The sequence below is a fragment of the Bos taurus genome, chromosome 18 (genome assembly GCF_002263795.3).
Source record: "Bos taurus isolate L1 Dominette 01449 registration number 42190680 breed Hereford chromosome 18, ARS-UCD2.0, whole genome shotgun sequence".
NCBI classification, from domain to species: domain Eukaryota; kingdom Metazoa; phylum Chordata; class Mammalia; order Artiodactyla; family Bovidae; genus Bos; species Bos taurus.
Genome location: NC_037345.1, coordinates 46,829,852 through 46,856,316, shown reverse-complemented (window position 1 = coordinate 46,856,316; position 26,465 = coordinate 46,829,852). Strand labels below are relative to the sequence as shown.

Genomic DNA, 26,465 nt, shown 5'->3' with positions numbered 1-26,465 from the left:
GGGCGAGTGAGCACTCCCAGAAGTCTTCACGACGCGGCCCGCACGGTCACGGTGGCCGAGCACAGGCTGGTATCTGATTACTTTCTGTCAACAGCAACGGCGCTTTCCCGGCCTTGGACTACATTTCCCTTAAGGCTTTGCTGGTTGACACTCTACGTCTCTCCGTCTCTTTCCCCCAGCCAACTTGGCGGCCTCTTCCTGTGATTATGAGGCTCTCAGAGTGAGTAATCCTGACTTGGAGGAAGATAAGTTCAGGCATGGTGGAAGGTTTGGAGAGGGAACCCCTTTGTTTGAAGGCTTTCGTGGGCAGTGTCAAACAGGCCAAGCCCAGACTGTGCGGTATGAGGACGCCATCTTTCTGTGGCTGGACTGGCTCTGGACTACGTTTCCCAGAGTCCACAGTGGCCCAGCGTTAGGTCTCTCTTGACGTCGTGGCGAGATCTTTAGCTCCGCAGGGACCCGGACGCGACCAAGGGAAGGCAGAAGGTGAGGGGTCTGGGACTCTGGGGCGGGGACGGGGCGTGTCCAGAGAGCCTCGGGTTTTTGCGGGCTGGCGGCTGAGGATGCGAGATTCTGTATGTGGCTTTGTGTGTCATAGTGTGAGCAGATTATGCGACTGTGTGTGCCTTACTGGGTGTGAGGTTGTGACTGTGTATAAAGATGTGGAGGTGTCTCATTGTGTGGTTGTGTCCTTGTGTGTCCTAAAAGCGAATATGTGGTTGTATTTGTGTGATACTGACCATTTGTTCAGCACCAAGTGTAGCTGTGAGGTGCCTGTGACTCCAGTGCTCTGACAGATTGTGACTCCAGACAGTATCGGGATGGGGTATGATGTCCATTCTTCTCTGCTCACCCTTGCCTGTGCCGGAGAGTTGGGCGATGAACCTTTAAAAATGCCCTGATCCCTCACGATTGCTTTTTCTTGATTCTTCTCCAAGAGATATATTGAGAGAACTACTGTTGAACATTAAAAAGCCAGGTTCTCCGTCCATCAGTTTTTCTTCTTTCCCTGAAACCCTTGTTTTTCGAGATGTGTGCTTAAACACATACACAAGTAATTCAGCCAAATGTGAGGATTAATTGGCTTTATTCAACTTCTGAATCCGGCAGTATCCCATCTGCTGCTGCTAAGTCACTTCAGTCGTGTCCGACTCTGTGCGACCCCATAGACGGCAGCCCACCAGGCTCCCCTGTCCCTAGGATTCTCCAGTCAAGAACACTGGAGTGGGTTGCCATTTCCTTCTCCAATGCATGAAAGTGAAAAGTGAAAGTGAAGTCACTCAGTCGTGTCCGACTCTTAGCGACCCCATGGACTGCAGCCTACCAGGCTCCTCCGCCCATGGGATTTTCCAGGCAAGAGGACTGGAGTGGAGTAGCTACTCCAAAGGGTTGTACAAAATGGAAGTTTTTTATGGGCAGTAGAAAAGTGGGGCAAGAAGTTATTAGCAAAAGAAAAGAAAGGATTATTTTAGGCCAGGACATCTTTTGGGGAAGGGAATGGTAGGGATCTTATCATGCAGATTACCTCACTGGTGCCAAGCAGGAAATTTCAGATCGATTTGTTTAAAGAGCACATTTTCTTGAGAAACATTTAAACTGGAATTAAGTCTCGGTTTGTTGTTATGGGACACATGACTCCATTTTAGGCTTTTTTTTTTAACACGTGCTTTCCTTTTCTTCTGAAACTTCTTGCCTAACAAAGCCCCACACCACCATTCACCTCCAAGTGAACTGGAGTCCTGTATTTGCCGTTGGAGTCAATTACTCAGTGCCATGAAGGTAAACTGAAAGGCCCACACTTTGCATATTCCCTGCACACCTAGTGTTCATCTAAATGTTTTAAACTTTTCATTTTAAATGCTAAAAAATAAAAATAAATACTTAAAACTGTTGCAAAAATAGAATTCCCAAATACTCTTAATCCAGCTCCTCTGTCAAGACCAGGAGATTAACAGATACACTGATAGATACTGATATTGTTGTTGTTGTGTTACTGGGTCCAAGGTTGCTCTGCTCACCACAGGTAGGATAATGAATCCGGGAGACGAGGTGTTGAGGCAAGGAAGAGACTTTAATCAGGGAGTAGACCAACCAAGAAGATGGCAAGCTAGCACCTCAAAATAACCGTCTTATTGGGGTCTAGATGCCAGGTTCTTTTATAGATCAGAGAAAAAGAAGCGATGAGGAACTAAAGTCCAAAGACAGAATAGAAACGGAGATGCAGGGGGGAAGTCAACTGAAAGGGTCTTTAGTCTTGCAAAATATCTCCAAGGGAATGTTCAGCCTTCGGAAGGGGTGTGTTAACCTCTTCTATTCACAGGTGGGCAGGGACAAACTCTCTCTCTATCAGCTGAACAAAGGCACTTTAGTTTACAGTCAAGCAGAGGGGCAGGGTCCTTCAGGTAAGCCATTGAGTATGATTATAATAATAAAAGCAAGTCAAAGAAACAGTTTTCAACATGAAGTCAGAACTGGCTTCCTCCCTGCAACAGTTGTTGTTCAGTTGCCCAGTCATGTCCGACTCTTTGTGACCCCGTGGACTGCAACGTTCCAGGCCTCCCTGTCCCTCACCATCTCCCGGAGTTTGCCCAAGTTCATGTTCAGTTATACTAAGAGTTAATAATTAATCTACAACTTTTGTTCAGATTTCATCAGTGTGGCTTAACTGTCGTGTTTCTGGACAAGGATCCAATCCAGGATCATATGTTGCAGTTAAGTTGGTAACTGTCCTTAATCTTCTCTTTTAATTTTATTGTATTATTATTAAAAAAATTTTTTTTGCTACACTGCATAGCACATGGGATCTTAGACTAGGGATCAAATCCCATGTATTGGACACATGGAGTCTTAATGACTGGACTATGAGGGTGGGGGTGGGGAAGTCCTCTTTAGTCTTCTTTGATCTGAAACAGTTACTTACTAGGGCTTCCCTGGTGGCTCAGATGGTAAAGTGTCTACCTGCAATGTGGGAGACCTGGGTTCAATCCCTTTGTCGGCAAGATCCCCTGGAGAAGGAAATGGCAACCCACTCCAGTACCTTTGCCTGGAAAATCCAGTGGACAGAGGAACCCTGTAGGCTACAGTCCATGGGGGTTGCAGAGTTGGACATGACTTAGTTTTTCATGACCTTGACACTTTGGAAGAAAACTGGCAATTTATTTTGTAAATTCTGCAATGTAGAATTTACAGCCTCAATTTGAAGTTGTCTGACACTTCCTCATAATTAAATTCAGAGTATGCAGTTGAGGCAAAATGAAAGTCACTCAGTCGTGAAAGTCGCTCCATTGTGTCCAGCTCTTTGTGACCCCATGAACTGTACAGTCTCTGGAATTCTCCAGAACAGAATAGTGGAGTGGGTAGCCGCCATTCTCTTCTCCAGGGGATCTTCCCAAACCAGGGATCAAGCCCAGGTCTCCTGCATTGCAGGCAGATTCTTTACCAACTGAGCCACCAGGATATCTCTATTGGGAGACATAAGATCAATTTGTCTCATTATTAGCAATGTTAACTTTAATTTGCCAGGTTTCATCACTGCAAAGTCATTCTTTTTTAATTACAATTAATGTGTCTTATGGAGAATTACTTTTTAGTCTATATGCTGTTTCTTATCCCACTTTCACCTACTACATCAATTGATAAATTCTTGCCTGAAAATTTATTACCAGGTATTTTCCAAATGCTTTTTTTTTTTCAGATTCTGTTATTTATTCTATATTTATTCATTATCATTTTGTTAGAAATAAATTTTCCTTCTCCCCATTTAACTTACCAACTCTCTGGATTTAAGTACTGTAGGTTACAATCCATTACTATCACTATTTTATTGCTGAATTATCCCAAATTTGACCACTGGAAAATCCTTTAGATGGGCTTCTGTATCCTTTCAGTGTGTCGGCTTAATGTATTTATTTTTAGTATTTCCTTATTTTCCTGCACCACAAGATGTTCCAAGTTGATACTGTACTTTCCCAGCCCTAGTCTTTATGAAGTGACTTAGCAGCAGCAGCAGCATACTGATATAGATAATCCATGATTTCATATGATCTCTCCAGTTCAGTACCACAGCACTTCTAGCCTTCTCCATTTCCTTTTCTGGAATTCCTTTCTCTGACAGTAAAAAACTTGGCTTTCATTAACCACATATATTTATTTATTTTCTCAGTCTTAAGTAGAAAGTAGTTTAAGAATTGCTAACCCATATCCCCAAACCTCATACGGTACTTTTTGTACTTAGTCTTACAGTCCGTAGTGAAAACACAGTTGTTGTTTATTCACTAAGTCTTGTCCAGCTCTTTGCAACCCCGTAGACTAGAGCCCACCAGGCTTCTCTGTCCATGGTATTTCCCAGGCAAGAATACTGGAGTGGGTTGCCATCTTCTTCTTTGGGGGATCTTCCCAACTCAGGAATCGAACCCACGTCTCCTGCATTGGCAGGTAGCTTCTTTACTACTGAGCTACCAGGGAAAGCTCCCAAAATACAGTACCCAACCCCAAAAATGAATAAAAATAGTTTTCCCTGTACCTTTCTATATGGTAACATTACTCATTTGTAATATACCTGGGTTCATTTGATACTATATGTATTTTATTTGGGGTTCCCAAACACACATCACACATCTTGGTTGATTGTAATTGTTTTTTGAGTATGTGAAACTTTAACATATTGTGAAAGACAGAATTAGATCAAAAGGTCTACTCAGTTATTCCTCCATCATTCCATCTCTTCTAATTTCATTCTCCCATTCTTTCCACACTGTTCCCAGTCACCCATTGTAGGTAACCAACCAATCTCAGCTTGTTGGGGGTTTTATGGTTTAATATACATAACATAAAATTTGCATTTTAATTCTGCTGTTCAGTAACATTAAATGCATTTACGTTGTGCATATATACCACATTATGTTGATTGGTTTATTTATCCGTGAGAGCTTAGGTTACTAACATCTTTTCACTTTTGTGAATAATGCTGCTGTGAACATGGGTTTACAATGATCTGTTCAGGCCCTGCTTTTCCTTCTTTTGGTTATATATCCAGAAGTTGAATTGCTGGATCACATAGTATGTTTATTATTTTGAGGAATCACCATACCATTTTCTAAAAGAGCTGCACTGTTTTATTAATACATTCCTACTGGCAGTGCACAAGGGTTCTGGTATCTCTACATCCTTGCCTGTGCCTGTTTCTTTCTGATTTTTCTTTTTTCTTTTTTTTAATAATACCCATCCTAATGAGTGTGAAGTGGTATCTCATTATGGTTTTGATTTTTGTAAATTGTCCATCTCTTTTTCCTGTTTACATTCATGGTGCTTTTTTGGTTTGGGGATTTTTTTTTTTTTTGATGCTTTGTCACATGTTTAAGAATTCTTTACACATTAGGAATATTAGTTCCTCATCTGTGATGTATGGTGCAAGTGTTCAATATTTTCTCCCTGTTTGACAACTATCTTTTGACTTTGCTTCCCTGGTGGCTCAGCAGTAAAGAAGCTGTCTGCAATGCAGGAAACCCGGGTTCTGTCCCTGGGTCAGGAAGATCCTCTGGAGAAGGGAATGGCAACCCACTCCAGTATTCTGGCCTGGGAAATCCCATGGACAGAAGAGCCTGGCCAGCTACAGTCCAAGGGGTCGAAGAGTTGGATACTACTGAGTGACTAACACACACTTTTGACTCTGTTTATGTTATTTTTTTTTTCCATTGAATGTTTTTAATTTTATATAGTCAAATTACCAGTATTTTCCTTTATTGTTTCTAGATTTTGAAAGCCTTTCTTGATCTCAGAATTAAAGGGGAATTTACATGTGTTATCTTCTAATAATTGTAGGGTTTCATCTTTTACATCAAGCACCCTGATCCATTTGGAGTTTAATCTTGGGGTATGGATTTAATTTTGTATTTTCTAAAGGGCTCTACAGTTTTCCTAGCACCATTTATTAAAAATTTTCTTTGCCCCAGTGATTTGAAATATGATCTCTATCATATACTAAATGTCCTTATATACTTGGTTCTCTTTATAGGCCTTTGGGTCTCTTCACTGGTTTTTCTGTTTATGAACTACTGCCACACTTTTTTTAATTAATGAGGCTTTATGGTACATTTTAATATCTAGTACAGCTACTTTGCTGATGTTCATTTTTTTACTGTCAAATTGTTCTGTTTCTCTTTTATACCATCTCTGCAGCAAAGAGTTCTGTTAGCATAGACCTACGTCTCTCTTTTTTTGATAGATCATATGATAATTCTATTTTTATTTATTTTAAATTAACTTTTATTGGAATATAGTTGCTTTACAATGTGTTAGTTGTACAGCAAAATGAATCAGCCATACATACACATATATCCTCTCCCATTTGGACTTTTTTTTTTGTTTTTTCCATTTGGACTTTTTATAATGAATTCCTTTGGGTCAGGCATTAGACATTTATTAAGAATTACAAATATGCAAAATCCTAACCTAGAACACAGGGAGACAAAATACTTTAAAAAAGTGAGTCTCTATTTTTAAATTACAGATAATATAATATGGGAGATAAAACTGGTATACAAATGTCCAAAGCAAAGGATGATAAAGGGCACTAGTTCACTCTGCTATTACGCTGTATGAATTCTTAGGAGGAAGATATTTGTATGACCAGAGAGCAGTCATTGTCATGTCATCACATCTAAGTCAAACTGATCCCATAAGAACTCTGAGGAGGTGAATTGAGTCACCTGTATTTCCTGCAATTTTCATTCTAATTTTCAGAAATCCAAAATATGACAAGAGGAGCAAGGTGCCTCTATAGCTGTTCAGAGAACCCTGAGGCCAATAGGGCAGGTTACAAAAACATCATAAACCCATCTGGCAAGAAGAGCTGAAAGGAAGCATCACTATACACAGGACTTGGCCTCAGTGACTTTTAGGTTCTTTTCCAGCCACATAAATGTAGTTACCAAATCAAGAAGTTTGCAACTATTGGGAACTGACCAAGTAAAAATAACAAAAGCCATTCTGTGAAAGAGAACTGCTTTTGAATATCCTGAGCTATTATTTCATATTCAAAGGAAGATTCTTAGAAAAGTACTTTCTTTTTCATCTGCTACTTGTCGGAGAAGGCGATGGCACCCCACTCCAATACTCAACCATCCCATGGATGGAGAAGCCTGGTAGGCTGTAGTCCATGGGGGTACGAAGAGTCAGACACGACTGAGCAACTTCACTTTCACTTTTCACTTTCATGCATTGGAGAAGGAAATGGCAACCCACTCCAGTGTTCTTGCCTGGAGAATCCCAGGGACGGGGGAGCATAGGTTATATTTAAAAATTAATGCATGGTTATTGAAAAAATACACTTAAGTAAAACTAAGAAAATTGACAATCACAACCCAGAAATAACCAAAGTAATCTGTAAGGATAAAAATTTCCAGAGGGACTTCTACTGGCTGTCTAGTAGTTAAGATTCCACACTTCTAGTGCCTCCACCGCAAGGGGTGCAGGTTTGATCCCTGGTCAAGGAACTAAGATCCCACATGCCTCACATGGCACAGCCAAAAAGCAAAACACACAAAACTTCCCAGATGTGTTCAGTCTGGTTTTTCTATCTTGTCTACTTTGATATATACGTGTATTTTACAAATGAGACCACATGATGCCCAGTTGTTTTGTAATCTTTTATTTCACTAGCCATATCTTGAATATTTTCTATGTTATGAACTACTTTATTACTACTAAATTTGTGAGTACTCAGCATTACCATTTTATAGAAATCTTTCATTTATTTAATATGCTGTTGTCTGACTCAGAATCTTGACCATTGCCCAGGATTGTACATACCTCTGTAGATTTTGGGTTGATTTTAGACTGGAAAAATTTATGTTTATGTCCATAAAGTTCAATACATATAAAAATATGACATACAGGAAAAGTTTCAAGTTACATCAGAAATTCACTTAGTAAAATATCAGTGTCATGTGAGTATTTTGACAAAGGTATAGGTTGGCTTGTCAACAAAAGGAATAACTGGTTGTCAATAGCCATAATAATCAGTGATCAGGAAGTAATGTTTTAAGAAATTTTCATCTTAATACAGTAGTTTCTTATTTATATGTAGGTTTTCTTGTATTTAATTATGTTTAGAAATTATTTGGGGGCTTTGTGTTAAAATGTGGTACATTTTATTTTTCCACATTTTAAATATTGGGAAAGATGCTCCGAGTTGGAGTTTTTACTCAGGATGATTGCTTTTTCAGGAACAGGTCACTGATGTACGGTGACAACACCTATATAGACGTGCTCATGACCAGCGCCGTCTCCCACTACCCCTACCCAGGCGCTGGCAATCCAGTCCAGTATTCTTGCCTGGGAAATCTCACGGATAGAGGAGCCTGGCTGACTAGTGTCTATGGGGTGGCGAGTCACGACTTGGCGACTAAACAACAGCTACAGGGGACTGGAAAATGTCATCTGTGTGCCCAAAAGTGAGAGGAAAACTAGATGCTTGAAAAACTGGATAATGGTGAAACTTTAGTAATTAAATTAGTAAAGTCTACCACACTGGCTAAGACCCATTTCTTTTTCTATGTATAGAAGTTGCTTCTGGATATTAGGTGTGAATTCTTTTTAGAACAAGGAAGACATCCTGGGCTGAGGAGAGAGACTGACAAAAGGCCTGTGCATAGGTGAGTGAGTGTGTGCGTGTGGGGTCACTTTAGTCGTGTCTGACTCTTTGCAACCCTATGGACTGTAGCCAACCAGGCTCCTCTTTCCATGGGGATTTTTCAGGCAAGAATACTGCCATCGGTTGCCATGTTCTCCACCAGGGGATCTTCCTGACCAGGGATTGAATCCTCCTGCTTATGCCTCCTGCACTGGCAGGCATTTTCTTTACCACTACCACCACCTGGGAAGCCCAGGTGAGTGAGGAGATGCAGGCAACAGGAAGCCTTTTATATGAAAGCTTACGTCCTCTGGGAACCAGGAGCTCTCAGTCAGTCCCTCAGTGGCTCTAGAACTAAGTAGATTAAGCTCCTTCAGTACCCAAGTTCCCAAAGGCACTTGACTGTCACTCATATCATAGTTTAGACATACTTTAGGTCTTCTGGATCTCTCTTCCATATCTCTGTCCTTTATCTTCAGAATTCATCTTATCTTCAGGTCTTCTACCTTTTTTATTCCTTCCTTTCACTCTTCCGTAGGCAATCTTATTTAGTATCAGAGCTTTAAATATCAACTGAACATCAGTAACTTCCAGTTTTATATTCCTGCATTTAGACTTTCTCTGAACTCCAAGATCAAACATCTAATGGACATTTGGTATTTCCACTTGGATGTATAATAATCATCTCAAGGATTGACGTAAAAGGTAAAACAGAACCCGTAATTGATCCATCCAAACACGCTTCTGTCATAGTCCATTGTGTTAAAAAATGGCAACTTCATGAGAATTCCTTGGTGGTTCAGTGGTTAAGCCTTGGGCTTTCACTGCTGTGGGCCTGGGTTCAATCCCTGGTTGGAGAACTAAGATTCTCACAAGTCATGTGGTGCAGTCAAAAAAAGGGCAGCTTTATACTTCTAATCACTCAAGCTAAAAACCTTAGCATCTTCTTGGCCTCTTTTTTTTTTTAATACCTAAAGTCAGCAAATCCCGTCAGCTCTTCCTACAGAGAATATCTAGATTTTGATCAGTTCTCATCACCTCCCCTGCAACCATACCACCCTAACACAAGCCCTTCATCCCTTGCCAGGATTACTGCAGTAACCTTCTCACTGGTCTCCCTGCTTTGGCAATCCCACACACACACCCCCCACCCCCCACCCCCATCGTCTTAGTCCATTTTTCCATGAATAATCCCTTTTCAAAAAATATATATATATTTACTTATTTATTTATCTGGCTTCTCTGGGTCTTAGTTGTGGCATGTGGGATACAGTTCCCTAACCAGGAATCAAACCAGGCCTCCTGCATTGGGAGCCTGGAGTCTTGGCCACTGGACCGCCAGGGAAGTCCTGAGTGATCCTTTTAAATGAAAATTAGATCATGTCAATCCTTGGCTTAAAATGTTTCAGTGGCTTCCTGTCTTACTCAAGAATAAAAATCAAAGTTCTTACAATGGCCTATAAACCCCATGTGATCCAACTTCCATCTTCCTCTCTGGCCTTTTTCTCACTCATCCCATTCCAACCACTCTAGTCTCCTTCCTCTTTGTTGGCAGAGAAACCTGCTCTTGTCTTGAGGCCTTTGCATTTGTTTTTCCCTCTGCTAGCACTGCACTTCCCCTAGATATCTGTGTACCACGTGTCATCTTCCCAGTGAAAAGCATCCTCGGGCTGCTCTTCATTCCCCCAGTGCTCCCTGTCTCTCCTTAACTGTTTTATTTCCCTCCACAGAACTTTGACCTCTTTACATATAAACAGGAATATCAACGTCAGTGTATCAATATTTGTTACTTTTTCCATTAGAATTTGAGATCCGTGGGAGAGGGGCTGGATTTGTTATCTTCCTTACATGTAGAACCATGCCAACTGAGGTAGGAACATAGGAAAGAATTCCTGACTCTTTTTTTCTCTCTCTGCGTGCATATTCAGTCAGATGCCAGAGCCTGTTGATTTTACTTCTCCAACATCTTGAATTCATCCCCTTCCTGTTTCCGCTGTCACTGTCTTGGGTCAGGCCCTTTGTTTGGGAAAGGACAATCACCTTTCAGTTGATCTCCCTGACTCCAGTTTTACTCCTCTCCACAAAAATAATCTGGCCATATTGGCCCTATCTCTTCCTTCTTTAAGTTCTTCAGTGGCCTTCCATTAATTTCTGGTGAAAATCAAACTTTTATATATTTGATCAGTATTCATTGGTCACCTTTATCCTTCAATCACTGTGGCAGGTGCCATTCACAGTGATGATGAGACCTGTCCTCATAGTTAACGTTGTAAGCATTATTTACATGCATTATGTAGTGCATGCATGCTCAGTCACTTTGGTTGTGTCCAGTTCTTCATGACACTATGGACGGTAGCCCACCAGGCTCCTCTGTCCATGGAAGTTCTCCAGGCAAGAATACTGGAGTAGGTTGCCATTTCCTACTCTAGGGGGTCTTCCCTACCCAGGGATTGAATTTACGTCTTTTGCAACTCCTGCATTGTAGGCAGATTCTTGACCGCTGAGCCATCTTCCTCTAGATTCTAGAATTAATTAAATTTAAATCCAGATTAACTAAAATTAAATTAAGAACTCAGTTCCTGGGTCAGACTAGCCACATTGCAAATGCTTAGTTTGCCACATGTGGCTATTGGCTGCGTTATTGACAGAACAAGATGTGTAGATTTCCCCCATCACAAAGGTTCTATAAGACAGCACTGGTCTGAACTCTGCCCCAAACTATACAAGTTATTCCTAGTATTCTCTGCTCTCCAAACACACCATCTACGTTTGGTCCACTGTTTTTGCCACTACTCTTCACTCTGCTCAGAGTGCTCTTCCGTCCCCTTCCATGTGTGTGCGCTCAATCAGGACCAGCTCTTCGTCACTCCATGGACTGGAGCCTGCTGGGCTCCTCTGTCCATGGGATTTCCAGGAAAGACTACTGGAGTGGGTTGCCATTTCCTTCTCCAGAGGATCTTCCCAACCCAGGGAGTGAACCCATGTCTCCTGTTTGGCAGGTGGATTCTTTACTACTGAGCCACCTTCTGTCCTTTTTTTGTCTATTAAATTCTCTGATTTTTAGGCCCCAGATCACATTCTGAAATCTTCTTGACATCACCCCCCAGTGATTTAGTCTTCCTTCTGACTCTCCTTACCATAGTAAGCTCCTTGCCTCTCTAATTAGAACCAGCCTCTTAAAAAAAAAAAAAAAAACAACCCTGAGTTCTAGGACTTCCCTGCAGTTCAGTCATTAAGAATTAGAGCTTCCATCCAACTGCTGTATACTCTTTACTGCAGCTGTTTTGCAGAGCACTTAAGAATTACTAAGTACATATTTGTATAATGCTAGATGAGGTTATAATAATAATTCTTCACATAAGATTATAAATTTTATTTATGCAATGATGATATCCCCCAATGCTGAGCACATAGTATGTGATCAATAACTATTTGTGAATAAATGAATAATTCAAAGAAAAAGAATCTGAAAATAAAGATAATTAAAAAAAAAAAAAAAAGAATCTGAGTTTCCACTGCAGGGTTTGCAGGTTTGATCCTTGGTCAGGAAACTAAGATTCTGCATGCTGCTCAGTGCAGCCAAAAACACAGACAGACCAAAACAACCCCCTCCCTGCATTCTCCTAATTTTGAAGTAGGCTGCTCTCCACCAGCCTCAGCAGCTGCCAGCCACAGAAGGAATCTTATTCTTCAGGAAAGCAGTGGAGAGGGCTTAGGTGGAAAATAAGGATTGCCTGGCCAAAAGGCTTCTAGGAACTGAGTTCTCACTCAGGTCAGTATTCTGGATGTGCCCGTATGCTTGTAAGATGCCTGTATTACTGTGGTTTCCTTGCTCCTATCTGGTTAGTCCAGCTCTGGCTGGAGGCTTTAACAGAGCCCCTCATATAGATGGCGTGGCCCCTTTTTGGACTTGGAAGGAGAACGCAGAGCCAGGGACATACCCAAGAGGTTTTGCCTGTTGAGCCCAGAAAAGCTGGAAGACTTTGTCTAAGGATGTCTTTTTCATAAGGTTTGGCCTGCTCAGGTGTGCTCTGCTCCTAGCCTGTAGGTCCCAGTCTGTAGGCACTGTCCTCACATGAAGGCTGAGTGAGTCTGTTGCAATCTTCCTTGCCTCAGCCACAAAGGAAGGTCTGCTTGGAACGACTGGGAGCTGTCTAGGCCCCATCTGGGGTATAGATTAGCATTAACAATAGGTTATGCTATCCCAGTCTCTGGGACAGAGACTGTCCCAGCCGGAACCCCACCTGCTGAGATGCTTGGATTCTGTGTGAATGATGGAGCACATTCACCTTGATTCCATCTTTCAGTTTCCCTATGGTCTAGGAAAGGGCTGGGTTTTGTTAACTCATTAGTTCTTGGTATTAGTGTTGTGTGGGGAGTCAAGGAGGTGGCAAAATAAGCCAAGCAGGGACCCCGGAAGTACAGTTGTTTTAAGCTTGTTTGTTTAGGTGGTTTATGGCTAAATAAAAAAAAAAAAGTTACTCAGTTGTATCCGACTCTTTGAGACCCCATGGACTGTATGGCCCGCCACGCTCCTTTGTCCATGGAATTTTCCAGGCAAGGATACTGGAGTGGGTTGCCATTTCCTTCTCCAGGGAATCTTCCCAACCCAGGGATCAAACTTTGGTCTGCTGCATTGCAGGCAGATGCTTTACCATCAGAGCTATTGCTGCTGCTGCTAAGTCTCTTTAGTCGTATCCGACTCTGTGCGACCCCGTAGACGGCAGCCCACCAGGCTCCCCTGTCCCTGGGATTCTCCAGGCAAGAATACTGCAGTGGGTTGCCATTTCCTTCTCCAATGCAGGAAAGTGAAAAGTGAAAGTGAAGTTGCTGAGTCATGTCCGACTCCTAGCGACCCCGTGGTCTACAGCCCACCAGGCTCCTCCGTCCATGGGATTTTCCAGGCAAGGGTACTGGAGTGGGGTGCCATTGCCTTCTCTGGTCAGAGCTACTAGAGAAGCCTAAATAAATGCTGTCTCTAATTAAGCTCAGTTTATGAGATGTGCCCCTTCTCCCCCCTACTCTGTTTTTTCAGGACTTTTCACTTGTTCAACAGAAGAATCTAAAGAAATCCAAGCAGGACAGGTGGTTCTAAAAGCCATGATCCAGGTAAGTGGAAATTTCCTCTATTCTTGAAATAATATCAACATTTGTGTTCCTTATCCTGAAATTTTCCTGTCTTATGTGATATAAAGAATAATAAAATGAATGTCTTGCTTGAGCCCCATTCGATAATCTGCTCTCAGTTCCTCCATTGCAGGGAATGAATGATGATGCCCCCCTGCCCCTACTTCTGGTTGCCCTCTCTTCTCCAGCAGTGTTCTTACCAGAGCACCAATGGAGCAGAAGTATATTCTCTTGAGAGAAATACAAGAGCTGCCCTTATCAGAACCATGGCTAAATAGAGCCAAAAAGAAGATAACCTTGACCTTTTCCATTAACCCAAGTAGTTTCTTTTTTTCTCTTTGATTTTTAAATGTCACCTCCCCCATAAAAATCATAAAACATTTCACACTATCAAAGAATATATACAAAAACCTATCTATAACATGCATGTGATATAAAGAATAATAAAATGAATGTTGGTATATTCATCACTCAGCTTAATGTACCATCTGAGGAACCCCTCCCATATCCCTTCACATATACTGCCTTGCTGGTGTTTTTTTATTTATTTATTTATCTGTGGCTGCGCCAGATCTTCGTTTTTATGTGAGGGCTTTTCTCTAGTTGCGGCAAGTGGAGCTACTCTGGAGTTGCGCACAGGCTTCTCACTGCGGTGTCTTCTCTTATTGCAAAGCACAGGTTCTAGGGCTCAGGCTTCAGTAGTTGTGGCCCAGGGGCCTAGTTGCCCTGCAGCATGTGGGATCTTCCCGGATCAGGGACTGAACCAGTGTCCCCTGCATTGCGAGGTGGATTCTTAACCACTGGACCACCAGGGAAGGCCTGCCTTGCCAGTGTTAATAACTGTTTAATTTTGTGTTTATTGGTACTTTGATTCTTATTTTTTTTTACTTTGATTCTTATAATAATTTTGCCATACATGGATTCATGCATGCGTGTGTGCTGAGTCACTTCAGTTGTGTCTGACTCTTTGTGACCCTATGGACTGTAGCCTGCCAGACCTCTCTGTCCATGGTATTCTTCAAGCAAGAGTACCAGAGTGGGTTGCCATGCCCTCCTCCAGCGGATCTTCCCAACTCAGGGGTCAAATCTGCGTCTCTTATGTCTCCTGCATTGGCAGACGGGTTCTTTACCACTAGCGCCACCTGGGAAACCCACATGGATGCCTACTAAACAATTTGCTTTTGAGTTTTTACTTTTTACTTTTAGAGTTTGCCATTTTTTAATTTGATGTACACTTATCATACTCTATTTTTTACCAGATTGTTTTACTCAGCACAGTGTATTTTCAAGTCTTTCATGTTAAATTGTGTAGCGCTAGGTCAGCAGTTCTTAAAGTGGTCCAGGAAGCCTTTGAGACCCTTTCAGGAGGTCTAGGGGCCAAAATTACTTCAATAATAATACTAACACATTATTTCCTTTTTTCACTCACAACTCTAATGAGTGTACAGTGGAATTTCCCAGAAGCTATATGAAATGTGTCATCCTAACAGACGGGGGAATTCCCTGGTGGCCCAGTGGTTAGGATTCCAGGCTTTCACGACCGTGGCCCAGGTTCAGTCCCTGGGTGGGAAGCTAAGATCCTGCAAGCCATGTGGCGTGGCCAAAAAATTAAATTAAGTTGACCAACAGGTTGAATACAGAAGGTATGAAAATCTCTTTCATTCAGCCAGTCATTAGAGATTTGCAAAAATATAAAACAGTGCTACTAAATTCTTTTTTATTTTGACGGTTATTTTTCATCAAATGCGTTATTTATATTAACATGTAACAGGCTTATTATTATTTAAATAAACTGATAGTAATTTAAACATTTTCTCTCTTTTAATTTCTAATATGGTATATTTTAGTAGATTTAACCAGCATTAACAAAAGCCTTCAGTAGCACTAACAGCTTTATTTATTATACATATATATAATTCACATACAGTGAAAGTCATCCATATAAGTGTATTGTTCAGTGGTTTTTAGTATATTTGCAGAGTTGTGCAGCTGTCAGCACAGCCATTTTAGAACATTTATATCACTACCAAAAAATAATAATCCTGTTTGCATTAGCCATCACTCCCAAACTCCCTTCCTCTTCCCCTGACAACCACTAATTTACTTTCTGTCTCTATGAAATTGCCTATTCTGGACTTTTTGTATAAAGGAGTCATCCAATATTTGATCTTTTATGTGTGATTTTTCTTCTCAGTATGTTTTCAAACTTCTATCATACAGCATGTATTTGTACTTTGTTAATTTTTATAGCAAGCAATATTCCATGGATATTGTAGACCACATTTTGTTCATCAACTCATCAGTCTTTGGACATTTGAATTGCTTCTACTTTTTGGCTATCATGAATAATGCTGCTGTAAACATCAGTATATACCAGTGTTTTTAGGTGGACGCTTTTCTCTGTACCTAGGAGTGGAACTTCTGGGTAGCTTGATAACTCTCTAACATTTTGAGGAACTGTCACAACGGTTTTCCAAAGTGGCTACCCCATTTTACATTCCTACCAGCAATCTAAGAGGATTCTAGTTTCTCCACATCTTCACCGAAATGTGTTTTTGGAAGTTTTTTTGTTTTGTTTTCTTCTGTTTTTCATAATAGCCATCCTAATGGATGTGAAGTACCATTGTATTGTGGTTCTGATTTGCATTCGCCCAGTAATCAGTGATGTTGAGCATCTTTTCATATGCTTATTGGCCATTTGTATATCTTCTTGGGAGAAATCTCTTCAGATTCTTTGGTTAGTTTAAAATTAAGTTGTCTTTTTTATCATTGAGTTGTAAGAGTTCTTTATATATTCTGGATTCAAGTCTCTTATCTGATATACAAATTGCCAGTATTTTCTCTCAGTTTTGTGGGTTGGATTTTCACTTTCTTTATGAAATTATTTGCAGAACAAAAGTTTTTAATTTTGATGAAATTTATTTTATCTTGTTCTTTTGTTCTTTTTGTTTATTTTTGGTGGTTGGTGCCATGCCTAAGAAACCATTGCTCGACCAAGGCTAAGAAGATGTACTCCTATGTTTTCTTCTAAAAGTTTTATGATTTTAGCTTTTACATTTATATCTACAATCTATTTTGAGTTAATTTGCATTTAGGTACTCACTTATTCCAGCACTATTTGTTAACAGACTAATCTTTCCCCATTGAATTAACTTAATTGGTTTGTTATGTGGTAGTCCTTAGGGAGCTGGTAGAAGATGCCTTTCTTCAAAGAGGCTTTATACCTAGGAGTGTCTCACCGACTCAGTGGACATGAGTTTGAGCAAACTCCAGGAGATGGTGAAGGACAGGGAAGCCTGGTGTGCTGCAGTCCATGGGGTCACAAAGAGTCAGACACGACTGAGAGACTGAACAACAAGAAGATGCCTTTCTTCAGAAAGGCTTTGTACCTAGGAGTGTCTCACATTGGGAAGGCTTTAATTTTTCTATTTCTCCCAACTGCATGAATTTTAACCTCATTAAAAATGAGACAACCAGTCATTATGTGTCTCCTAATGAGACACTACAAGAAGAACACAGTACAACCTCTAACATATTTATGACCCTTTAAAAAATATGGAAGTAGAGCAGCATATTAAACACTACCATGAAGATGTGATGAGCCAAATGCAGAATCTGGGAAATGCTACTGATTCAAATGTTTGTTTAATGAATAAATAGCAATAAAACTTTTTAAAGGGGCTGTTAGAGACTTGAGAGATACAGGAAGTCTATAAACTAGTTTCAAGGGGTGGATTTTGTTTGAATCCTGATTTCAACAAACCAACTGTCAAAAATCATTTCTGGAAAAAAAATATATCTTCTGAGAAAATTAAGGCAATTTGAAACTTGACTTGATCTAGTTATTAGGAAACTGTTGTTAATTTTATTCCATGTGATAGTGATATTCTGGTTATTCCCTGGTGGGCCAGTGGTTAAGACTCTGCCTTGCAATGTGAGGGACACCAGTTCAATCCCTGGTCTGGGACGATCCCATATGCCATGAAGCGACTAAGCCCGTGTGCCACAATTACTAAACCAGTGCTCTAGAGCCTGCGTGCTGCAACTACTGAAACCCACATGCCCTAGAGCCCATGCTCTGCTACAAGAGAAGCCACCACAATGAGAAGCCCACGCACCATGACGAAGAGTATCCCCCACCCACCGTAACTAGAGAAAGCCCATGCTCAGCAATGAAGACCCAGCACAGCCAAAATATATATAAATAAATCTTAAAAAAAAATTTTTAAGTCTAATCTGTTAGATACTAAAGTATTTGTGAGTGAAATACTATAATTTTGTATGTGGGATTCACCTCAGAAAACACCAAGGGTAAAAAATGGAAATGTGTAAGGCCTCTTAAATGACTGAAGCAGAGTAATGGATGCATGGGGACCATTATACTATACTCTATACTTCTGTGGATTTTGAAAAATTTTGTAATTTAAAATATAAAAGTCATTTCATTTATTGGTAGTGCCTGGGTTTATTGTTTCAGGGATTGGTGACATTTAGGGATGTGGCTATAGAGTTCTCTCAGGAAGAATGGAAGTACCTGGAACCTGCCCAGAGGGACCTGTACAGGGAGGTGACTTTGGAAAACTTTGGCAACTTGGTCTCACTAGGTAAGGACATTGTATAATACAGGAGCAGCCAGGAAAGATGGCTGCCAGGGACTACAGCAGTGGGAGGCTGTTATCCACTCTGGCTGGAGGGGGTCAAGGGAGGAAAGACTGCCACCGGAAAATGGTGAGAGCACAAGCCGTGGAGAAGGGCTTGCTAGCAGCAGGTGTAGCTGTATCCAGAACTCCTGGGTCAAAGGAGGAGGGGAGAGGAAAAATAAATATCCTGGACTGTCTCTTCCTGCCCACTGATGCTTTCCACCCACCAAACCCAGTGAGAAATAATAAGATCAGGGTAACACAGTCCTTACGTCCCAGGTGGATCAGTGGTAAAGAATGCAGGAGACATGGGTTTGATCCCTGGGTTGAGAACATCCCCTGGAGGAAGAAATGGCAACAACCCACTCCAGTATTCTTTCATGGAAAAGTCCATGGACACAGAGGGGCCTGAAGGGCCACAGTCCATGCGACTGCAAAGAGTCAGACATGACTGAGCGACTGAGCACTCACACAAGCACACACATGCAATACAGGTAAACTAGGGCACAGCTGGGCATAGAGCAGGGCCAGGAAGAGTGAGGATTGGGGAGAAGGAGAAAGCAAATGGAGAATGCAGTTTCTGGTTTCTTCATGGTGAATTTCTAGGAAGACTGACAAGTGGCTGGCTAAGTTCCTGCTCTGTCTCCAAGAGAATTGTTTACTGCTTCATTGAAGTGCAAATGGATAGTGCCTTGGTACTTCCACCTTCCTAACCTGTGGACAGCCTTCACACCTCCCTTTGTGTAACGGCCTCTCTTCCTCAGCGACCGGGGACTGGGTTGGAGTTTGGGAACAGCATGATCATGCCCCATTTCTTTTCCTATAAACAGGACTTTCCATTTCTAAGCCCGATGTTGTCTCCTTACTGGAGCAAGGGAAGGAACCCTGGATGGTTGTGAATGATATGACAGGACCATGGTGCCCAGGTGAGTGAGAGCTGATCCAGTGGTGGGAAGTCACTGGCAATGACAGCCCTGCAGGAGTGTTAACTCATCACAGTAACTTGAGTTATTGTTAGGAAACTCCCTCAAAACCCTGCTAAGGAAGAAAAGCCTGAGACATGAGGCCATAAACAGAGCATCCACTTCCAAGGGAACCTCACCCTTATCCCCATTAACTCCTTCTTGTTCTTTCTTCTCTCATGTTTCATCTCATTTCAAAAAGGAATGTGCCCCTCTTTCTTTCTTTTCACCTGTTCTTAGCATCATTTTTTCTGCAAATGTCTTCATTCCTTAAAAAATACTTATTTTCTTAAAGCAGCTTCTTGCTTTACCTAATTTAGCAATCCATTTATTCTCTTACCTTTTGAGAGGTTAGGATGTAGAATGACTGAGGGAATACTCTAGAATCAGATTTTGTGAGTTCATATCCTAGCTCAGTCACTTACTAGATCTATGAGTTTAGGTCAGTTACTTCAATTCTCTGTGCTTCAGTTTTCTCCTTTGCAAATATGATTAAAAATAGTGCCTTCCTCATGTAGTTATTGTGGCTTCTTTGTGAGTTAGTATGTGAAAATGCCCAGAACAATGCCAGGCCATAACAATAACTAAATAAATGTTAGCAAGTATTTGTAACTGGCACTTGCTCGATAGAGTTGGAGCCTTTGAATACTTGGTTATCAGTTACAACCTCCTGACTTCTTTGTATTGTTGTCATTAATTTCCCTCTGGGAGCATTTTTTCCTCTATCTGAAGAACACCCTTAAGATTTCCTTTTGTGTAGGTCTGCTGTTGACAAATTCTCTCAGTTTCTGACCACGTGAAAATGTCTTTATTCTACCTTCTTTCTTGTAGGATATTTTCACTGAGTATGGAAATCTGTGTTGGCAAGAGTTTTTTCTCAGCCCAAAGAACTCATTCCACTGCCTTTTTTCTTCCAGTGTTGTCAATAAGTTAAGTTGTTCCAGTTTGGGGAAATATTCCATGTGTATTTAAAACTAGTGTTCTTTGGATGGTACATTCACCTCTTTAAGCCTTTTTATTATATGGTTTAGAGTCTGGATGTCCTTTTAACGTTCTCTGTACTTGTACTGTCAAATTTGGAGAGCTGTTAATTGTATTATATATTTTGCTACTACATACAACATTTTTATTAATATAAAGGTGAAATATAGATCCTTGTTGCAAATTGTATTTGCAGTACAGTCCATCCTTCATTTTGCCACTTAATGCTTTTATTCTTGAATTCTAGTTTTTCTGATATTAATATAAAGTGCCCTGTTTTTGTTAGTTTAAAAAATTATGGTGTATCTTTGCTTATCCTTTTTAAAAATTGCCATTTTAAGTGTGTCCCTATAATCAGAATTAGTTTGCTTTTTTAATCAATTTTAATAGAATTTAATCCATTCTCATTTGTGATCATTCATATGTCTATTCTTATTCCTGCTGTCTTATTTTATATTTTCTGTTCCTCATTCTTTTTATTTGTTTCCTTCACATTTTATTGCCTTTCAAGCAATTTAGAGGTACAATAATCTTTAACTTGACTTTCAAGAAATGTGCTTAAACCTGCATTTCTCTTCCCACCTAAAGACTGAAATAGGATTTTTTTCCATTTAGTAAAAATTTTGTTTTTAAATATTTGTTTACTTAATTATTTGGCTGCACAGGATCTTTAATTGGCAGTACAGGAGCTCTTAACTGCAGCATGTGAGAGCTAACCCAGGGACTGAACCAAGCCCCCTGCACTGGGAGCTCAGAGTCCTAGCCACTGGACCATGAGGGAAGTCCTTCTTTCTGGTAAATTTTTTTTCTGAAATATTTTGAAATCATTTTAGTTTAGACTTGTAGAAAATTTGCAAAATTATTATAAGGAATTCCCAAATACCCTCCACTCAGCTTCCCAGGGTTAAAATTTTATATAATCATAGTATAGTTATCAAAGCCAGGAAATTAACATCGGTATAGTACTATTAACTGATCTACAGATCTTATTAGAATTTCATCAGTTTTTCCCCTGATGTCCTTCTTCTACACCAGGATCCAGTCTGGGATCCCACATTGCATTTAACTGTTGTGTCTCCTTAGCATCCTCCACTCTGTGACAATTCCTGTCTTTCATGAGCTTGATCCTTTTGATGAGTTCTCTTTTGGAGAATGTCTCTCACTTGCGTTTGTCTGGTATTTTCTACAATTAGACTGAAGTTATGCGTCTTTGGCAGGAATACCACAGAAGTGATATTGTGTCCTTCTCTGTGCATCATATCAGGGACTGCAACCCCCAATATGATGTTAATATCACTGGTAGTGTTAATTTGATCAACTTGGTTAAGGTTTCTTCCATATTTCTTTCCTGTAAGGTTACTACTTTTCCAACTGTAATTGGTAATTATCTTGGAGGGAGATACTTCGCAGCTACAGAGATATGCTATTTCTCCTCACTTTGCCCACTATAATTTTAGTGTCCATCTTATCTATAACAGTTAATACAGAAGTGTTGCTGTGTGTTGATTTTGGGTCCCTTATTTCCCCTGCATTTATTAATTGGAATTCTTCTGTGTGAAAGGGCTTTCCCTACCCCCTTTCCCATTCACCTGCTTATTCAGAGATTTACTTCTATCAGTATAGGCTATTTATTTATTTATGTATCCTATGAGTTGTAGTTCAGAAATACCATTGTTTATTTTGTTGTTCAAATTGCTCATTGGGAAAGCTTTGGCCATTTGGGAACATCTTCAGGTTGACTCCTATGTTCTTTTGGCATTCCCTCTTCCTGTTTTTGACTACTTCCTTATTTTGTGGTGCTTACAACATACTCTGGGTTTATCCTGTGTCTTTCTTGCCTCACTCCTGAAATCAGCCACTCCTCAAAGGAGACCTGGTTTCTTTGATTGGATGGTATGAAATAGTATCTTTGAAATTCTTTTTCTGAGCAAAGTAAGACCTTAAGACCTTTACCATCTTTTACTCTACTATGACCTAGACCAGGGGTTGGCATACTACAATCTACGGGTCATGTCCAGCTTGTGGCCAGTTTTTTGTACCATCCCCAAGCTAACAATGGCTTATACATTTCATAAGAGTTTAAAATTATATATATGTGACATACACTTTATGTAGTCCATAAAACCTAAAAAAAAATTTACTATGTAGGCCTTTACAGAAAAAGTTTGCCACCTCTGCTTGGATTCACCCCACTCTAATCTTGTTTTAGTGATCTGAAATTCTTGCTTCATACTGTCATTTTTATAATTTATAAATGTATAGTTTGCATTATTCTTAACAGTAATGATATAAATCAGTCATCTGCACACTTTGAACTATGGGCCAAATCTGTCCTGCTACCTGTCTTTATATAGCCTATGAGCCTGTTGAATTCTGTAAATGCCTTGTAAGAGCGGCATATACATAATTAAAATCATATGCTTATGGATTTATATCAGTATTTGGTAGAACTATCTATATGAAACATTTTCAAAAGTGAAGTACATAAAATCTGATTATAGATCAGCACTAACAGATAAATATTTACCATCAGTTCTGATGCTGGAGAGCACTAACCTTGAATTCCAGTTAAGTGAAATGTTACCTCCTGCAGAAAAGAATTCTATGCTTCTCATTCTTTGACCTGTATTAAAAAAAAAAATTATTATGCTTTGAATTTCATCAGTAAAAAATGTGTAGCAATTTGTTTTCTCTTTTATTATGTAAGTGCCTACATAACATCCTCATTTTTGTCTCTTGAACCACAAAGCCTAAAATAATTATCATCTGGCCTTATAAAGAAAATCCAGCCCCTGATTCAGAGATGCAGTTGAAAGTCCATGTTTGAGGACAAAAGTATATATAATCAAAACTATATTTTCCATGCACTTAAATTAGCCTTAAATTAGCAAGACATCTGTACTTCAAAGCTCAGAAACCAAGAACCAGATTTCTGGTTCTCTTTGTACTTGGCTCTATCTTACATTTCCCTGGAAGACTGGACTCCAGAGTTAAGACTGAATAGTCATGATACATTGAGTTACTCAGTGTTTTCTTTCTGTGTGTATTAGGTTCCTACCCTTGTATAACACATTACCACAAACTTGGTGGTTTAAAACAACACATGTATTTTCTCACAGTCCTAGAGATTAGAAATCCAAAATATATCTCACTGGGGTAAATTCAGGGTGTCCAAAGGGCTTATTCCTTTGTGTAGGCTGTAGGTAAAGATCGGTTTTCTTGCCCTTTTCCAGCTTGTAGAGGCCACCTGCATTTCTTGGATCATAGTCCCCTTCCATCATCATCTTCTTCTTTTTTTTTTTTAATGGCTACACCACACAGCTTGCAGGATTGACCAGGGAAACCCATACCCTGGGCAGTGAAAGTGCTGAGAGCTTTTGAAAGTGTGTTTTAATCTGAGACCTGAAGAGAAAATCAGCCATGTAAAGGGTCCAGGACAGGATTCCTGATAGAGATCTAAGATGGAAAAGACCTAGATTTATTCTAGATGCTCAAAGGAGGGCTGTGGTGTGTTACTTGGGGAGGAAAGGGGAGAGTACTCAATTTGAAGACGCATTGTCTTTGGTGGAGATAGAGCAACAGAATGACTACAAGGACAAGCAGGGACCTGCTTTGCCAAAAACCTGTGAACCATGGCATTGAATTTGAAATTTATTCTAAGTGCAGTGGGGAGGCTATGAAAAAGTTTAAGCAGAGGTTTTCATTTGATTGGCACTAGCATCACATGGTAGAAAGTGTTAAAAATATAGATGCCTTATTTGTATGAAATGCCCTGAAAGGCAAATCCATAGAGAGAGAATTAGTGTTGCTCTGCCATTAGTGATTGCCAGGGGCTGGAGGGACTGGAGAATGGGGAGTGGCTGCTTAATGGGCACAGGGTTTCTTTCTTTCTTTTTATTGAAATACAGTTGATTTACATGTTTTGTTAGTTTCTGCTGTACAATAAAGTGATTGTTATATATATATCTGTGTGTATGTATATGTATATTCTTTTCATATTCTTTTCCATTATGATTTATTACAGGAAATTGAATATAGTGCTATACAGTAGGACCTTGTTCTTTATCCATTTTATATATAATAGTTTGCATCTGTTTGTCCCAAACTCCCATCCCAGCCCTCCCCCGCGCCCCCTTCCACAAGTCTCTTCTCTGTGTCTGTGAGTCTGTGGCACAGTGTTTTTATTTGGAGTGATGAGAACGTTCTGGAGCTAGGTAGTGACAGTGATTGCATGACACTGGAAATGTACTCTAAACCACTGAATTTTACACTTTAAAATGATTAAATGAGAAATTTCACGTTATGTGAATCTTAACTTTGTATTTCGAGAAGTATGTACACACATGTCTTGTGCCTACACCTGAAGATTTTGGTTCAGTGTGGGGTGGTTCTTGAAGAACATTTCTTTTGTTACAAGGCTTTCTGGACGATTCTGTCCTCTGGCAGAACTGAGAACCACCGGTTTAACTTGTTTTCTTATTCCTTTCTGGCACCATGTGAGGTCTCATCATATCTGTGCCTTCATGTGCTTTTTAGACATTGCACAGCAATATTTGAGGCTTACACAAGCAGTTCACCAATTATGGTGATTATTTTCATTCTTGTCTCTCTAATCTACTGGAGAATTTTTAAATTTCTCTTAGAGGGAAAGAACAAGTTGTATTTACTTTTTTTCATTTTGCAGACCTGGAGTCAAGATGTAAGACATTTCTGCAGAAAGATACCTTTGAAGTCATGTCATTCAATTGGGAGCTAATGGAAAGCCTTCAGTGCTATGGTGAAGACTGGGCATACAAAGGCCAGTTTGAAAAACAACAAGTAAATCATGAGTGCTGTTTTAAGCAAGTGAAGATCACCTATGGAAACATGCCCACTTTTGAGTGTGGGCATACATCACTCACCCTACATCCCAGCAGTGAGACTGGTGAGAAATCGATTGAATGTAATGAATGTGGGAAAGCATTCAGCCGTGGCTCACACCTTATTCAACATCAGAAAACTCACACTGGTGAAAAGCCCTTTGAATGTAAGGAATGTGGGAAGGCCTTCAGTCGTACCTCACACCTTGTTCAACATCAGAGAATTCATACAGGTGAGAAACCTTATGACTGCAAGGAGTGTGGGAAGGCCTTCGGTCGAACTTCAGAACTCATTCTCCATCAGAGACTTCATACAGGTGTCAAACCTTACGAATGTAAAGAATGTGGAAAGACCTTTCGACAGCATTCACAACTTATTCTGCATCATAGGACTCATACAGGTGAGAAACCCTACGTCTGTAAAGACTGTGGCAAGGCTTTTATTCGTGGCTCACAACTTACTGTTCATCGGCGAATTCATACAGGTGCTAGACCCTATCAGTGTAAAGAATGTGGGAAGGCCTTTAGACAGCATTCACAACTTACTGTACATCAGAGAATTCATACCGGGGAGAAACCCTATGAATGTAAGGAATGTGGCAAGGGCTTTATTCATAGCTCAGAAGTTACTCGACATCAAAGAATTCATTCTGGGGAGAAACCCTATGAATGCAAAGAATGTGGGAAGGCCTTTAGACAGCATGCACAGCTTACACGACATCAGAGAGTTCATACAGGTGACAGACCCTATGAGTGTAAGGACTGTGGAAAGGCCTTCAGTCGTAGTTCATACCTTATTCAACATCAAAGAATTCATACAGGTGACAAGCCCTATGAATGCAAGGAATGTGGGAAAGCCTTTATTCGTGTTTCACAACTGACTCATCACCAGCGAATTCATACTTGTGAGAAACCCTATCAATGTAGGGAATGTGGAATGGCCTTCATTCGTAGTTCACAACTTACTGAACATCAGAGAATTCATCCTGGTATCAAACCTTATGAATGTAGAGAATGTGGGCAGGCCTTTATTCTTGGCTCACAGCTCATCGAACACTACAGAATCCACACTGGCTAGAAAGCCTTGGTGTTAGGGACGTAGGGAAGCCTTTATGTGGAATTCATGCCTCGCTCAGTAGTAAATAATGCATAATGTAATGTAATTATTGTCAGAGAACCTTCATTTGTCACTTCTATTGTGGAACATCAGGTAACTCATACCACAAGAAAATTCAATAAATGTGGGAATTCTTTTTGCCTCATA

The 26,465-nt window shown here is 40.3% G+C and overlaps 2 protein-coding genes across 8 annotated transcripts in view; one reads left to right on the top strand and one right to left on the bottom strand.

The window, feature by feature from the left end:
- The window catches only part of ZNF146 (zinc finger protein 146), a 69,821-nt gene that overhangs the window by 21,688 nt on the left and 21,668 nt on the right, over positions 1 to 26,465 (bottom strand). Inside the window, exon 2 of the mRNA XM_005219065.5 lies at positions 22,899 to 22,965. The gene's annotated coding sequence lies outside the window, so the exon portion shown is untranslated. The remainder of the gene's footprint in view (positions 1 to 22,898; positions 22,966 to 26,465) is intronic.
- ZNF565 (zinc finger protein 565) lies at positions 18 to 26,465 on the top strand. Of its 7 annotated transcripts, XM_010814788.4 has the most exons (8): positions 439 to 486; positions 2,646 to 2,720; positions 8,563 to 8,654; positions 9,247 to 9,337; positions 13,668 to 13,741; positions 18,237 to 18,363; positions 19,230 to 19,325; positions 25,027 to 26,465. In XM_010814788.4, exons 5-8 carry the CDS (start codon positions 13,733 to 13,735, stop codon positions 26,277 to 26,279), a joined length of 1,485 nt encoding a protein of 494 aa, XP_010813090.1. In that variant the 5' UTR covers positions 439 to 486; positions 2,646 to 2,720; positions 8,563 to 8,654; positions 9,247 to 9,337; positions 13,668 to 13,732; the 3' UTR covers positions 26,280 to 26,465. The 7 variants fall into 7 exon arrangements, with proteins under 7 accessions (XP_024834186.1, XP_010813090.1, XP_059732841.1 ...); XM_059876858.1 differs by lacking the exon at positions 2,646 to 2,720 and having other exon boundaries at positions 8,758 to 9,337; XM_010814790.4 differs by lacking the exons at positions 8,563 to 8,654; positions 9,247 to 9,337.

What these genes read in the sequence shown, in the direction of transcription:
- ZNF565 (XM_024978418.2), top strand. An exon ending in TGGCAACTTGGTCTCACTAG is followed by an intron (nt 18,364 to 19,229) that starts GTAAGGACATTG and finishes TCCTATAAACAG; the next exon opens with GACTTTCCATTTCTAAGCCC. An exon ending in GACAGGACCATGGTGCCCAG is followed by an intron (nt 19,326 to 25,026) that starts GTGAGTGAGAGC and finishes TTCATTTTGCAG; the next exon opens with ACCTGGAGTCAAGATGTAAG.